General features: G+C 44.5%; 1 protein-coding gene across 7 annotated transcripts in view; it reads left to right on the forward strand.

The window, feature by feature from the left end:
* Positions 1 to 5695, forward strand: part of TNK2 (tyrosine kinase non receptor 2) — a 238558-nt gene extending 232863 nt beyond the window's left edge. For all 7 annotated transcript variants that reach the window (XM_068281242.1, XM_068281243.1, XM_068281240.1 and 4 more), the window contains 2 exons: positions 237 to 364; positions 5340 to 5695. In XM_068281242.1, the coding sequence (XP_068137343.1) occupies positions 237 to 364; positions 5340 to 5346 (135 nt within the window). In that variant the 3' untranslated portion in view covers positions 5347 to 5695. The remainder of the gene's footprint in view (positions 1 to 236; positions 365 to 5339) is intronic.
* The last annotated feature ends 10834 nt before the right edge of the window (positions 5696 to 16529 follow it).

Genomic DNA, 16529 nt, shown 5'->3' on the forward strand with positions numbered 1-16529 from the left:
CATTAAAGAATTGTGCACAGTAATGATCATCGCAAGATTTTTTTTGTGTGGGTTTGCCCTTGTTGGCTCAGAAACTTGGAATATGGCATAGAGTGCAATCACACTATTATTCCATATACAGTATTACTTTATCTAACATTGAATGATTGCTGTAGGCTGCTGCTTTATTCTGGGTACATTGGTGGTTTTGTTAATTTTGCCTGCTAATTCAGTTATATCACCTCCTATCACTGCAGGTTGAGCAGCTGTTTTGCCTCGGGTTGAAGAGTCGAGTGGAGTGCCACAAAGTGCTGGAAACATTTGACTGGAATTTAGAGACTGCTAGCTCCCACCTTCTAGAACCATACAGTGGCTCACAGCAGAAGTAAGTCATTTGCTGTTTGCTTGTATTGAAACCCTGGTTGCTGTACACACACGTGACAAGGACCTCTGAGCTCCCTGTAGTGTATGTGCAGTGCTGCCATTAAGTACTTACACCCTTCACAGCCTTCCTTCAGCTTTCTTTTATTTTAGATTGTTTGTGTTCTTGCACCTAAAGGACTCTTGAGGTGAAAAATAAAAGGAGGAGGGGACATCCTAGGCTGTGACATCACTGGGAGGACAGGCTACATTCAATATACAGCAATATATAGGTATAGGAAGTGTTTCTGATGTTGAAAACGGAAACATTTCTGTAAAAGTGGGTTTCCTGAATAAATTATTGTTTTCAACTGTATGTCATTACAGTGCCTTTTTAATATACCCCAATGTAGTTATTCACTATCAGTGTAACTACTTTTGAACAGCTTATACTGGAGTTGACGTACTGGTCTTATGGGTAAAATAAATGAGACAAGTACTTTCTTGATACAAATTGCATTACCAAAGCATTGAAAACATAACCCCATAAAACATTGGTTTAGGTCAGGATAAAATGCTCTATCCATACAAATGCACTCATTGCACATATACTTAAGCTATCATATGTCCATGGCGAAAATGAGCATTTGAAACTAGCGAGGATGTTATCAGTTTGCTGTTTCCTTCCTCTTATAATCCTGAAACATGCTACTGAATGTCCTTATTTGTCTAGACTAATTCGAGAAGATCAACCATCTGTTAATAAAGGGACACACAAATCCATTGTAAATTACTTGCCACATACATCAGTATTGATGCTGGTTATTAGGGCAAGCAATAGTTTACTTGACTGCCAATGCTGACATCTCATATCTCAGTTCTCTGATGTGCATCATTATTCTAGGTCAAAATAGTTATGCCAGTTTCTGGCACTCATGGACCAGTGGATACACCATACAAAGGTACTACAGCAGAGCAGTTGCAACGTCACTCTAGTTTCCACTGCTTTTCAGCCCAATGGGGTGACCCTGCTTGAAAGCAGCAGATATAAATAAAAATCATGATTTAACTTGCAAAAGCTGGCTGCATTATTACTAAAGGATTTTCTCTCCAGATGCCTTCTGAGTTTCCAGTGGGCCTGCAGAGCAGCTCATTCATTAGCAGGTGACACAAAATGCATCTGGCTTTCAGACACAAATACACTCTACCTGCGAGGAAGGCTGTGGAGAAAGTATTTGTATGTTCCAGCCCCTTCCATAGCTACTTGGTGGGCAACTCAAGTGGCAGGTTATCATTTTTACCTGTGCTATGCTGCGCTTACAGCACTGCAGCACCTGTAAAGCCCTTCTGCACTTCAGCAGGCTCAGCCCCGGACACCTCAGTGCGCCTGTTCTCCCTCTACTGTACTGCACATGTACATGACTCTGACATGCTCAGTTACAGTGAGTGTGCACACATCTTTAGTCTCTTCAAACACCACACTGAGTTATTGTTGCATTATCAGAATTATATCCTCTGGATCAAGGACCACTACAGGTCCAAAACATGTTAGCTGAGTGTTTCTGTGGCTGCTCTGGAATAAGTCCCAAATAAACTGTTGGAGCGACTTTGAAGCGGACCAAATCTTTTTTTTGTTCTACTTTGACCTGTGGAGTGGTTGCCCAGGTCCAGCTCAGTCACCACCACAAGTGTAGCGGTATATCCATCTTTTCCACCACATTATAAAAATGTCAACGTTCTTCTCGCAAAACTATAGTGTTTAAAGATAGGGAAATATGGGGCCTGATGCAGGAAATGCCCGTGAATTTGCCAAGTGAAATGATGGCAAGCAATAGGTGAACTACAGAACCCAGAATCCTTATTTATCTAAGCTAGCTAACTAAACTATACATAATATATACAAATACGTAATTAAAGATACAACCACACAGTACAGAAATAGGCAGGCAGGGAGCAGAGTTCTAGGCAGGATGCTAAGATCAACAACAGTTAAACAACAGATAACCAGGATTAGATACAGGAATCAAGGATGTCCAGGCATACTGCAGTTTAGAACCAAATAGCTAAATGACCTCGCACTAGAATGCAGATGAAACCTTTAAGTAGCTTAACTACACCTGCAGGGTAATAGAAGTACTGACAGTAAGGCCTCGTTCACATCAGGGACGTTTCTGTGCACTTTTCACAGCGCACTGCCCTGTGCGTTCAGCAACGTATTGATTTTCCGATGTGATTAAATGTAGCTGGTTCACATCTATACGCTGCGCTGAGCATCGTTACAAAAACGTAGGGTTGCATGCATTTCTGAGTTGAGCTGTAAAGCGCACTTCAATGCAAGTGAATGGGTGCGCTTTTTTAGCGCATAGAAGTGCGTACAAGCACATAGAAGTGCATGCGTTTTTTTTACCCCTAATTGGGAAAAAAAAACATTTACATATAAAAACAAAGCTTTATTGACAACTGCTACAAGAAGCAAAACATGCTTTAAAGAAGCGCCGCACAATGTACAGAAATGCGCACTAAAGCGCACACAAGCGTTTTACCGCGTGCTTTCATACTTTTCTCGGCGCAGCAGATGTGAACGAGGCCTAAGTTCACGTGGCTCCAAACTAGACCCATAGGAGAGGCAGAGAATAACCATTGGGTAAAGCCTGGAGCCCGGCCCGACCCCCCCCCCCCCCCCCCCCCCCCGTCCCCGTCCCTTTCCAGCAGACAAATCAAGAAAAGGCACTGTTCCTGACATGTTGGAAGTCCTGTAATTCAGTAACTGAGCCACACTAGGCCCCCAAAGTAAGCTGGATGACCACTCTTTTTCTTTTTACTTCCAAAGCTTCTTCTAGGACCCAGTCAACATGTGTATTGGGGAAATAGCCCACACCCCTTCTATGTCATGCAATGTCACAAGGTCCTGGTTACTTTTCACTGTGAATGAACTCACTTATTGGCAGAAGGTACCTGAGAAGACTCAAAAATTCAGACCTGCTTTGTCATTCAACCTACAGGGTTTTTTTAATTGTTGAAGAAAATCTCTTTGAACTGTCACTGGACTGGGCATCGAGGAATAAGAATAACTTTTGTAAATTACACTTTTTACAAAATTGTCCCTCACAAATGATCAGCTGAAAAAGTTTCTCTCTATTCAGCTGTTCAAATTATAGTTTTTGTAGGAGTCTGAAACATTTAGAGAGTGAGATAAAGAAAATTGAATCAGGTAATTTTTGTGCTGTGGTAGTTTGGGCTCCTCTATAGGTTCCCATGTTAAAATCTGGGATTAGTCGCTACTGTGTTTCCCCTAAAGTAAGACATCCCCTGAGAATAAGCCCTAGCAGGAGTTCCTAGCATGCTTGAAATATAAGACATCCCCCGAATGTAAGCCCTAGCAGCAGCCAACATGACACCAGCAAGTCACATTCAATACAAAGCCTTGATACAGGAGAGCAGCAGTATAATGTGAGTTCCTGTATATGTGTCAGGCAATTTGTGTTCTTTGTTGGAGCCAGCCCTTCTGATCTGTCATGATAAGCATCAGCAGAACTTCACCTTTTCCCAGGACACACAGCTTATCCTATCATAGCTATGGGGAGCCTGACAGAGTTCTCTGCCTGCAAGAAATAGACTCTTACTCACATGATCAGCAGAATCAGTTTCTTGCAAGTGAGAGCCAATATCTGCAAACCACAGGCTGTGTGTATGCTGCTTGCGGTTCAGCAGGGCATGCAGTATATACATTTTGTATAGGAAAACTACCATTTTTTTCCCAAAAAATAAGACCTCCTCCGAAAATAAGCCCTAGCACATCTTTTGGAGCAAAAATTAATATAAGACAGTGCCTTAATTTCGGGGAACCACGTTATAAGTAGAAATTTGGGTGCCATAGGTGCCCCATAAAAAAAGCAGGTACCGGGGCTGTCCGTTATACAAATACTGGGCGAAAAGCTTTTTTATCTTCCACTTATAGCTGTTAATCGTGGCTTTTAACATGAGCGCCTATGAAAGTTCCCAAACTATCATGGTGGATACCTAGTGGCAAAATGCAGGGAAGGGGGGGGGGGTTAGGGTTGGGCATCGGTTGGGGTTGAGCATTTTACAACAGGTGATTGGTTAGGGTTAGACATCAGTTGGGGGGATGGATGGTTGGGGTTGAGCATTTTTCAACCAGGGATCAGTTAGGGCTAGGCATCAGTTGGGGGTCGGTTAGGATTAGGGATTGGTAGAGGAGGGGCTCATATCAAAATAGGGTTAGGGGTTAGGTTTAGTGTTAGGAAAATTTTACCAATATTCCACTAGAGGCTTTAGCCGCGGCACCCTTTTTAAATGTACGCAAAGAAAATACTGCTATCTTTCAAGACAATCGAATTTATATATGTGTATTATTGTTATTTATATATGTGTATTATTGTTAGCAATATAGATCTGTTGACGGTCGGCACCACCCATGATCAAGCTCTTTAATAAAACACAGCTCTTTATTCAAAAATCATTAACTGTTTCTAATCCACTCTAGCAATTACCCACGTCCCCCCAGCACTCACTTTTTTTCTGCTGTACGGATGAGGGGGATGTGGTTGATAGCTGGGTGTTTACAGTGGGGATCTCATAGGGTTTCTACCTCCACGCACAGTGCAAGTAGGTGACCTGGTATCAGCAGGAGGGGGCCAGCCTCACACGCTGTAACCCCACCCCATTGCACGCATTGGCGTAATTATGATATTGTGGAAGGGTGCCTAGGAAGATCAGAGTGAAGGATTTTGTCCAACACTTTGATCCATATAGCCTGGCGTTGTGCCGGACTAGATTCAGCAATGGTGTCCGTACCGACGATCCCAAATGTGCCAAAGTCATATTGATAAATAATGTAAAAGTAGGTATCCTGAATAATTTACTGCATTCTACTATATACAAGTGCCTTATTAAGATTATTTTAATTTTTTTGCTCAAGACTTCTTGGCTGTCGTGTGCTGCAGTATTTGTCTTACCATATATTTTTCTTGCATTTACAGACGATGATGCAGCGCCACTAGAGAGATGACTTACTTGCACAACATAGATCTACCTGGACTAATCAGTTCCATAGATTCTTCGGCTAAGGGGGCATTGCCAAGCAGTTCTATTATCGGAACTTGCCCATTCAGGGCTTCTTCATCCCCCACTGAGTGAATTGTTAAACCGACCCAGTGTTCTGCTACATGGACATGTGTTATTGTTGCGTTCTCTCTTTTAATGTGCTTTTCTTTTCCTCTATCCCCATGGTTATATGGGAATCTCATTGTTTTTATATAAAAAAAAGATGTGTAATTTTAATATATAAAAATATCTATATATATGAATATATATATATAAATATAAAGTTTATTTGACGAAAAATGAGACTTATGACTATTTTTTATTCTTGGTGTTGGATATTTTTTATTTTGATACAATTATTTAAGAAGTAATGAGCACTTCCAGACGTCGGACTCCTATGCTAATGGGTTTGGGAATGTATTAAAGAAAGAAGGAATACAGAGTTTCCAGTATTTTGAGTTGAGTATAGATTTAGCAAACTTTTCATTTTCACCTTGATAGGACTGTGGCTTCCTGTCACATGTTTGTGATGTGCAAACAGACTTTTTTTATCTCCTGTATATTGTTATGTAAGTGTGACAGCCAAAAGGAAGGGTAGAGTTGTAACTTTCTGACAAACTGGTCTTGCTACTCACAGACTCAAGTTAAAACTTATATAATAATCTGAGCCACTGGGATTAATCTAGCAGAGTAGACTGCAGGAAAGTAGGTAGTTTCATTACTATTTACATTACTAAAGGCGCGTGCACACGCCATACCGCCGCAAACGACGGGTCCGTCAGACTCTCCCGATGCAAAGTAAATGGTGGGGAGAGGCACACCTTTCCGTCGTGTTTGAGTGCATAACCACAGATGTCTAGCCACATCCAATAAACAGTCCAATGGTAGAAAAGATTTTGGTTAGCACTCCAGCTTCTCAGTGAGCAATAAGTTTTATTCTCCGATTACATGTCAACACTTAAGTTAACAATTGTTTTGGGGCCATCAATGGTCCCCTTCTTCAGAACAGTGCAGACAAAACGGTTTTGTCTGCACTGTTCTGAAGAAGGGGACCATTGATGGCCCCGAAACAATTGTTAACTTAAGTGTTGACATGTAATCGGAGAATAAAACTTATTGCTCACTGAGAAGCTGGAGTGCTAACCAAAATCTTTTCTACCATTAGACTCTCCCGATGGACGGACGTTCAGCCGACAGTAGCACGTGTGTACGCGCTGTCGGCAGACTGACAAGGCTGTTTCTGAACGATCCGCTCGTTCAGCCGACAGTAGCACGTGTGTACGCGCTGTCGGCAGACTGATAAGGCTGTTTCTGAACGATCCGCTCGTTCAGCCTACAGTAGCACGTGTGTACGCGCTGTCGGCAGACTGATAAGGCTGTTTCTGAACGATCCGCTCGTTCAGCCGACAGTAGCACGTGTGTACGCGCTGTTGGCAGACTGATAAGGCTGTTTCTGAACGATCCGCTCGTTCAGCCGACAGTAGCACGTGTGTACGTGCTGTCGGCAGACTGATAAGGCTGTTTCTGAACAATCCGCTCGTTCAGCCGACAGCAGCATGTGTGTACGCGCTGTCGGCAGACTGATAAGGCTGTTTCTGAACGATCCGCTCGTTCAGCCGACAGCAGCATGTGTGTACGCGCTGTCGGCAGACTGATAAGGCTGTTTCTGAACGATCCGCTCCTTCAGCCGACAGTAGCACGTGTGTACGCGCTGTCGGCAGACTGATAAGGCTGTTTCTGAACAATCCGCTCGTTCAGCCGACAGCAGCACGTGTGTACGCGCTGTCGGCAGACTGATAAGGCTGTTTCTGAACGATCCGCTCGTTCAGCCGACAGCAGCATGTGTGTACGCGCTGTCGGCAGACTGATAAGGCTGTTTCTGAATGATCCGCTCGTTCAGCCGACAGCAGCATGTGTGTACGCGCTGTTGGCAGACTGATAAGGCTGTTTCTGAACGATCCGCTCGTTCAGCCGACAGTAGCACGTGTGTACGCGCTGTCGGCAGACTGACAAGGCTGTTTCTGAACGATCCGCTCGTTCAGCCGACAGCAGCATGTGTGTACGCGCTGTTGGCAGACTGATAAGGCTGTTTCTGAACGATCCGCTCGTTCAGCCGACAGTAGCACGTGTGTACGCGCTGTCGGCAGACTGATAAGGCTGTTTCTGAACGATCTGCTCGTTCAGCCTACAGTAGCACGTGTGTACGCGCTGTCGGCAGACTGATAAGGCTGTTTCTGAACGATCCGCTCGTTCAGCCGACAGTAGCACGTGTGTACGCGCTGTTGGCAGACTGATAAGGCTGTTTCTGAACGATCCGCTCGTTCAGCCGACAGTAGCACGTGTGTACGTGCTGTCGGCAGACTGATAAGGCTGTTTCTGAACAATCCGCTCGTTCAGCCGACAGCAGCATGTGTGTACGCGCTGTCGGCAGACTGATAAGGCTGTTTCTGAACGATCCGCTCGTTCAGCCGACAGCAGCACGTGTGTACGCGCTGTCGGCAGACTGATAAGGCTGTTTCTGAACGATCCGCTCCTTCAGCCGACAGTAGCACGTGTGTACGCGCTGTCGGCAGACTGATAAGGCTGTTTCTGAACAATCCGCTCGTTCAGCCGACAGCAGCACGTGTGTACGCGCTGTCGGCAGACTGATAAGGCTGTTTCTGAACGATCCGCTCGTTCAGCCGACAGCAGCATGTGTGTACGCGCTGTCGGCAGACTGATAAGGCTGTTTCTGAATGATCCGCTCGTTCAGCCGACAGTAGCACGTGTGTACGCTGTGTCGGCAGACTGATAAGGCTGTTTCTGAACAATCCGCTCGTTCAGCCGACAGTAGCATGTGTGTACGCGCTGTCGGCAGACTGATAAGGCTGTTTCTGAACGATCCGCTCCTTCAGCCGACAGTAGCACGTGTGTACGCGCTACTACTATTGGCTGATGGCGCGTACACACGTGCTACTGTTGGCTGAACGTCCGCCCAGCGGGAGGGTTTGACTGACCCGTCGTTTGCGGTGGTATGCCGTGTGTACGCGCCTTAATGCCTGTTTATCTGAACAAGGAGATTGGAGATTTACATCACTTCCTGTCTTGAGGATATCTGTCTCTGGGGCAGGAAATGTAAGCAATGCTGACCAAGTGTCACAAAGCAATAGCATAGCATGATCACTGAACATTGGCAATAAATAACCTAGGGCACACATTCAGGCCGATGGATTTCATCTAAGGAGGACTGCCCTCCATTCAGCTCTGCAAAGTTGGGCCAAGACCTGGCAAATACAGTAGCAATAAAAAGTATGTGAACCATTTGGAATTATATGGACTTCTGCACAAATTGGTCATAAACTGTGATCTGACCTTCATCTAAGTCACAACAATAGACAATCACTGTCTGCTTAAACTAATACCACACGAATAATTAAATGTTTCCATGTTTTTATTGAACACACAGTGTAAACATTCACAGAGCAGGTGAAAAGGTATGTGAACCCCTAGACTAATGACATCTCCAAGAGCTAATTGGAGTGAGGTGTTAGCCAGCTGGAGTCCAATCAATGAGATGGGAGATGTTGGTTACATTGCCCTGCCCTATAAAAAACACACCAGTTTTAGGTTTGCTTTTCCCAAGAAGCAATGCCTGATGTGAATGATGCCTCGCACAAAAAGAATTTTTGACTTGTATAAAGCTGGAGAGGGTTATGCTGTTTATCAGTCCACAGTAAGACAAATTGGCTCATATGCAATTCCACTTTTTTCCTACCTTTTCTCCTAGGAGATAATTTTTCATCTGCTATTTTAAATAATTTTCTAACACTTTTCAACTGAAAAAGTACTGAGAAGTAAGTGCAAAAGTACTATCAAAATTATTTTGAGTATTTTATTGCTTGCTGCTGGCTTAAAAGGCATTTTATCTGCAAATGGAAAAATTATCACCTAGGTGAAAAAAGTAAATTGCATATGGCCCATTGTCTATAAATGGATAAAGTTCAGCACTGCTGCTTCTCTCCCTAGGAGTGGCCATCCAGTAAAGATGACTGCGAGTGCACAGAATGCTCAATGAGGTGAAGAAGAATCTTAGAGTGTCTACCCTAAACACCCACTAATTACCCATCAATCACCCCCTATCACCACCTATCACTGTTACCCATCAGATCAGACCCTAATCTGCCCCTTGCGGGCACCCAATCACCCACCTACATGCTTAGATTGCCCTCAGACCCCCCCCCCTTATCAATTCGCCAGTGCAATATTTACTTCTGTTGTTCCCTGTAATAACCCACTGATTACCTGTCAATCACCTATCAATCACCCCCTGTCACTGCCACCCATCAATCACCCCCTGGCACTGCCACCCATCAATCAGCCCCTAACCTGCCCCTTGCGGGCAATCTGATCACCCACTCACACCAATAGATCGCCCGCAGATCCGACATCCGATCACCTCCCAAGTGCAGTGTTTACATTTGTTCTCTACCCTAAACACCCACTAATCACCCATCAATCACCCCCTATCACCACCTGTCACTGTTACCCATCAGGTCAGGCCCTAATCTGCCCCTTGCGGGCACCCAATCACCCCCCTACACGCTCAGATTGCCCTCAGACCCCCCCCCCCCTTATCAATTCGCCAGTGCAACCCATCAATCACCCCCTGTCACTGCCACCCATCAATCAGACAAAAAAATAAAATCTTCTATGAACTCACCATACTCCTAACGGAATACCTTGGGGTTTCTTCTTTCTAAAATTGGGTCATTAGTGGGGTTCCTATACTGCCCTGGCATTTTAGGGGCCCTAAACCGTGAGGAGTAGTCTTGAAACAAAAACGACCTGTGAAATCCTAAAGGTACTCATTGGACTTTGGGCCCCTTAGCGCAGTTAGGGTGCAAAAAAGTGCCACACATGTGGTATCGCCGTACCCAGGAGAAGTAGTATAATGTGTTTTGGGGTGTATTTTTACACATACCCATGCTGAGTGGGAGAAATCTCTCTGTAAATGGACAATTGTGTGTAAAAAAAAAACAATTGTCATTTACAGAGATATTTCTCCCACCCAGCATGGGTATGTGTAAAAATACACCCCAAAACACATTATACTACTTCTGAGTACGGCAATACCACATGTGTGGCACTTTTTTGCAGCCTAACTGCGCTAAGGGGCCCAAAGTCCAATGAGCACCTTTAGGCTTTACAGGGGTGCTTACAATTTAGCACCCCCCAAAATGTCAGGACAGTAAACACACCCCACAAATGACCCCATTTTGGAAAGTAGACACTTCAAGGTATTCAGAGAGGGGCATAGTGAGTCCGTGGCAGATTTCATTTTTTTTTTTGTCGCAAGTTAGAAGAGATGGAAACTTTTTTTTTTTTGTCACAAAGTCTCATTTTCCGGGATCTTTTGAAAAGGGCGCCCGAGCTGCCTGTATGAAAAGGGCGCCGCCATAGACATCAATGTTATTTCTGGAAATATGGGCTACAAGGTGTAGAAAAGGGCGCCTGAGTTTTGATAGAGGCTACAAGCGGGCTCCCCTTTGTAGCCCATATTTTTTCGGCTACAGTAGGGCGCCCCTTTGTAGCCCATATTTTTTCGGCTACAAGGTTTTCGGCTACAGTAGGGCGCCCCTTTGTAGCCCACATTTTTTCGGCTACAAGGTTTTCGGCTACAGCAAGGTGCCCCTTTGTAGCCCATATTATTGTCTTTTTTTTTGTAGCCTATGTTTTTATATGGGCTACAAGTGCTGGAAGTCGAATTATTTCATTCCCCCACTATCCATGGCGGCCTGGAGGGGGAATAGTAATTTACACATCCCGGAGTTTTTTTGTAGCCTATGTTTTTATATGGGCTACAAGTGCTGGAAGCCGAATTATTTCATTCCCCCACTATCCATGGCGACCTGGAGGGGGAATAGTAATTTACACATCCCGGAGTTTTTTTTGTAGCCTATGTTTTTATATGGGCTACAAGTGCTGGAAGCCGAATTATTTCATTCCCCCACTATCCATGGCGACCTGGAGGGGGAATAGTAATTTACACATCCCGGAGTTTTTTTTGTAGCCTATGTTTTTATATGGGCTACAAGTGCTGGAAGTCGAATTATTTCATTCCCCCACTATCCATGGCGCCTTGGAGGGGGAATAGTAATTTACACATCCCGGAGTTTTTTTGTAGCCGAAGTTTTTATATTGGCTACATCAGGCGCCTTTTTTTGTAGCCGAAGTTTTTATATGGGCTACATCGGGCGCCTTTTTTTGTAGCCGAAGTTTTTATATGGGCTATACCAGGCGCCTTTTTTGTAGCCGAAGTTTATATGGGCTACACCAGGCGCCTTTTTTGTAGCCGAAGTTGGTATATGTGGGCTCCACCAGGCGCCCTTTTTTACCGGCGCCCTTTTCATGTAGACCCCATTTTCCGCTTACTTGTGACAAAAAATAATATCTTCTATGAACTCACTATGCCTCTCAGTGAATACTTTGGGATGTCTTCTTTCCAAAATGGGGTCATTTGGGGGGTATTTATACTATCCTGGAATTCTAGCCCCTCATGAAACATGTGGTCAGAAAAGGCAGAGATGCTGGAAAATTCACTTTTTGCACCATAGTTTGTAAACGCTATAACTTTTACCCAAACCAATAAATAAAGGCTGAATGGGTTTTTTTCAATCAAAAACATATTTGTCCACATTTTTCGCGCTGCATGTATACAGAAATTTTACTTTATTTGAAAAATGTCAGCACAGAAAGTTAAAAAAAACATTTTTTTGACAAAATTCATGTCTTTTTTGATGAATATAATAAAAAGTAAAAATCGCAGCAGCAATCAAATAGCACCAAAAGAAAGCTTTATTAGTGACAAGAAAAGGAGCCAAAATTCATTTAGGTGGTAGGTTGTATAAGCGAGCAATAAACCGTGAAAGCTGCAGTGGTCTGAATGGAAAAAAGTGCCTGGTCCTTAAGGGGGGTAAAGCCCACGGTCCTCAAGTGGTTAAGGCCATCTGTCCACCAGCTGAAGCTCAGCAGAAGATGGGTGTTGCAACAGGACAACGACCCAAAGCATAGAAGTAAATCAACAATAGAATGGCTTAAACAGATGAAAATACGCCTTCTTGAGTGGCCCAGTCAGAGTCCTGGCCTCAACCCAATTCAGATGCAATAGCATGACCTCAAGAAAGCGGTTTACACCAGACATCCCAAGTATATTGCTGAACTAAAACAGTTCTGTAAAGAGGAATGGTCAAAAATTACGCGTGAGCGTTGTGCACGTCTGATCTGCAACCACAGGAAATGTTTGGTTTAAGTTGTTGCTGCCAAGGTTCAACAAGTTATTAAATCCAAGGGTTTACATACCTTTTTTTCACTAGCACTGTGAATGTTTACATGGTGTGTTCAATAAAAACATGGAAACATTTAATTATTTGTGTGGTATTAGTTTAAGCAGACTGTGATTGTCTATTGTTATGACTTAGATGAAGATCAGATCACATTTTATGACCAATTTGTGCAGAAATCCATGTAATTCCAAAGGGTTGACATACTTTTTATTGCAACTGTATATCTTATATATATATTTTATTTGGTGTTCTATTTGCTCCAGGTTTGCTTTCAAGCTTGTGATGAGTTGTCAAGTATCATTGAAGTGAGCCATATTTGTCCATATTTTGCCTACACTGTTCTCAAATTTAGAAGTGTATATGAATTGCCCCATTTGTTTGCACAAAGAGTACCTGAACGGTGGCCTATCTCATGCTGTTGAATGACAAGGTTCAACTGCCTGTGAACTGATTGTTTTAGTTTTTTTTTCCTAAGGCATTTAGTTTTAAAATAAATGTTAATATTTTACTAAGCTTATCAACAATTTGCATTAGCATACACATATGCGAAACAACAGCCTACTGTAGATAGTAACACAAAAGGAAAACAATTTTAATGTTTAACTCTATTATGCGTGTAAAGATAAAAGCAGTGTTAATCTGCTTTAGTGAATTTACTTGTATTTGTTTAGGGAACTACAGCTCCAATGAGCCCCAGGGGTTCCTCTAATTTGGCTTAAACCTACCTGCCAGTCTTCCCCTTACTTTACAGGACAATTCTCCACTGGTGCAGAGACCAGAGTATGTACAGTATTTTGGCTACATGCGGGTACTAACATCTGACTCCATGACCCGACCTGGAAAATAACTGTAGCCAGTAGCCATTGTTGTCTTCTAATGTTGAATTCAACAGAGCATTACACAAGAGATGCACAAAAGAACAGCATTGTCGCACACCTTCTCTGTTGATGTCTGAATCAGCTGAGCGCACCATTGTTCACTAGCCAATCAGTCTTAAGGAAGCTTAACAACACAAGTATAGTTATCTATTGGATATGCAGTAAATGTGTTTATAAAAAAGGGGGTGCCAGGGAAATGTGGGCGCTTGGGGAAGCTGCTATTGCTTTACCTAAACTTTCTCTCACACTAACCCTCCCTCTAGCTACTCCTAAAACTAACCTACCACTATCTATGCTTAACATTATTCCCCCCTTAATGCTAACCTACCACTATCTAAGCCTAAATCTGCTAACCTGCTGCTATCTAAGCCTAACCCTAACTTACTCCATCTAAAACCTAACAGTAACCCAGTCTCTGCTACTGAGACTGTAATTTACCCCTTCCGCTGCTATCTACAATGTCATCTCAGCTGCTTTTGGTCCCTTCTTCACCTCGGTGCTTCCGCTACACCTGTTGCCTCTCACACCCAAATTGTCCACTTGGCGCCGCTATAGCCACAATTACTATTGCGGTCTATGCGACGCCCACGTCTCTTTTCAACCATTAGTGCAAAATTTCCAGATGGCAGCAAATAGCTTCTTCAGTCAATTTGTTAAGATGCCACAAAGACTATTTGTTAAGATGCCACAAATACCTTAATTACCATTAAAGGTGCAAATAATTCTGGATTGCATGCAGATTTCATGCGAAATTGTATGGAACTTGGAATTGGACCAATAAAAATCAACAGATGTTGCATTTGATTGTTCGAAATTCCAAGTTGCATGCAGTTTGCATGCAAGTGGGGAATATTTGCATCTCTTTTATCATCTCTATTTATCTCAGGATTTTTACCATAAACTTTGAATTTCTGGTAATAGGTTCCTTACATCTCCACCACACGCCATATGGCAAGAGAAAATTTCATCTACCCACAAAACAAGTGCTACCATGCCAACTTTTAAATGACAGTAAATGAATGCTACCGAAACACAAAAATATGTCTTTCTTATCTCACAATGCTTTAACTCTATGACTGTACAGGCCTCAATTCACGGAGCATTATCAAACGTTTATCAAACACTTTATCAAACGTTTGATAATTTACCTGATGGGTAAATTCTCATTTTAACCACTTGCCGACCGCATGCTTATACCGCGTGTCGGCAAAGTGGCAGCTGCAGGACCAGCGACGCAGTTCTGCGTCGCCAGCTGCAGGCTGATTAATCAGGAAGCAGCTGCTCGCGCGAGCGGCTGCTTCCTGTCAATTCACGGCGGGGGGCTCCGTGAATAGCCTGCTGGCCGCCGATGGCGGTTCGCAGGCTAAATGTAAACACAAGCAGAAATAATCCGCTTTGTTTACATTGTACGGCGCTGCTGCGCAACAGCGCCGTAAGGCAGATCGGCGATCCCCGGCCAATCAGCGGCCGGGGATCGCCGCCATGTGACAGGGGACGTCCTGTCACTGGCTGCACAGGACGGATAGCATCCTGTGCAGCCCGGATCACCAGGGGGGAAAGGTAGGAGAGGGAGGGGGGGAATTTCGCCGCGGAGGAGGGCTTTGAGGTGCCCCCCCCCCCGCATCATGCCTGCAGGCAGGAGCGATAAGACCCCCCCTGCACATCATCCCCATAGGGGGGAAAAAGGGGGGGGGGCGATCTGATTGCTCTGCGTGCACCCTGATCTGTGCTGGGGGCTGCAGAGCCCACCCAGCACAGATCCCAACAAACAGCGCTGGTCCTTAACCTCCTTGCCGGTTATCCCGAGCTCAGCTCGGGGTAACCTGCGCAGGAGGATATCTCAGGCCCCGCTGGGCCGATTTGCATAATTTTTTTTTTGTTACAAGCAGCTAGCACTTTGCTAGCTGCTTGTAACTTCCGATCGCCGCCGATCCGCCGCAATCCGCCGCGCCGAGTCGCTCCCCCCCGCCCCAGAGCCCTGCGCTGCCTGGCCAATCAGTGCCAGGCAGCGTTGAGGGGCGGATCGGGATTCCCTATGACGTCCCGACGTCCATGACGTCGGTGACGTCATCCCGCCCCGTCGCCATGGCGACGGGGGAAGCCCTGCAGGAAATCCCGTTCTCAACGGGATTCCCTGCATACTCTGATCGCCGAAGGCGATCGGAGTGGGTGGGGGGATGCCGCCGCTTAGCGGCTATCATGTAGCGAGCCCTTGGCTCGCTACATGATTTAAAAAAAAAAATTAAAAAAATGTGCGGCGCTGCCTCCTTGCCGGATTTTTTAGACCGGCAAGGAGGTTAGGGGGGGGGGTAAAGGGTGGGTCCTCAAGTGGTTAAATTCACTAAGGTGTTATATATTTATTGAATGTCTTACCGATAAAACGTTCAACAAATATATAACACCTTAGTGAATTCAAAATGAGATTTTACCCATGAAGTAAATTATCAAACGTTTGATAAAGTGTTTGATAAACGTTTGATAATGCTCCGTGAATTGAGGCCTTAGTACTCTAAAACGGGTCAGGAACCTGTTTGGCTGAGGGAGCCATAAACACCACATATTTTAAAACGTAATTCTGTGAGAGCCATACAATATGTGTCAAACTGGGACAGTGCGCATGCGCAGCAGAGGGCCATGTTGCCCCGTTGCCAAGGTTGATGTGTATACATTTAACCCGCCAGGCAGCGAAAGTATCAGACACATCTTTAGCTTCTCTTGGGTTTCAGCAACATCAGCAATTTCCACGAGAGCCAGAGAGGAGAAATACCGACTAACAGCTTATACGATTAGCTAGCTGACTTGGAGGTTTGTTCACTTTGTAGGACGAGATCCCTGCACTTTGGCCCAATAGGCTGCCTGTCAAGTGGGACAACCAAAGTGCGGGGATCTCGACCTACAAAGTCACTGGACCTGACAGGATCCAGAG

The sequence above is a fragment of the Hyperolius riggenbachi genome, chromosome 4, assembly GCF_040937935.1.
Source record: "Hyperolius riggenbachi isolate aHypRig1 chromosome 4, aHypRig1.pri, whole genome shotgun sequence".
NCBI classification, from domain to species: Eukaryota; Metazoa; Chordata; class Amphibia; order Anura; family Hyperoliidae; genus Hyperolius; species Hyperolius riggenbachi.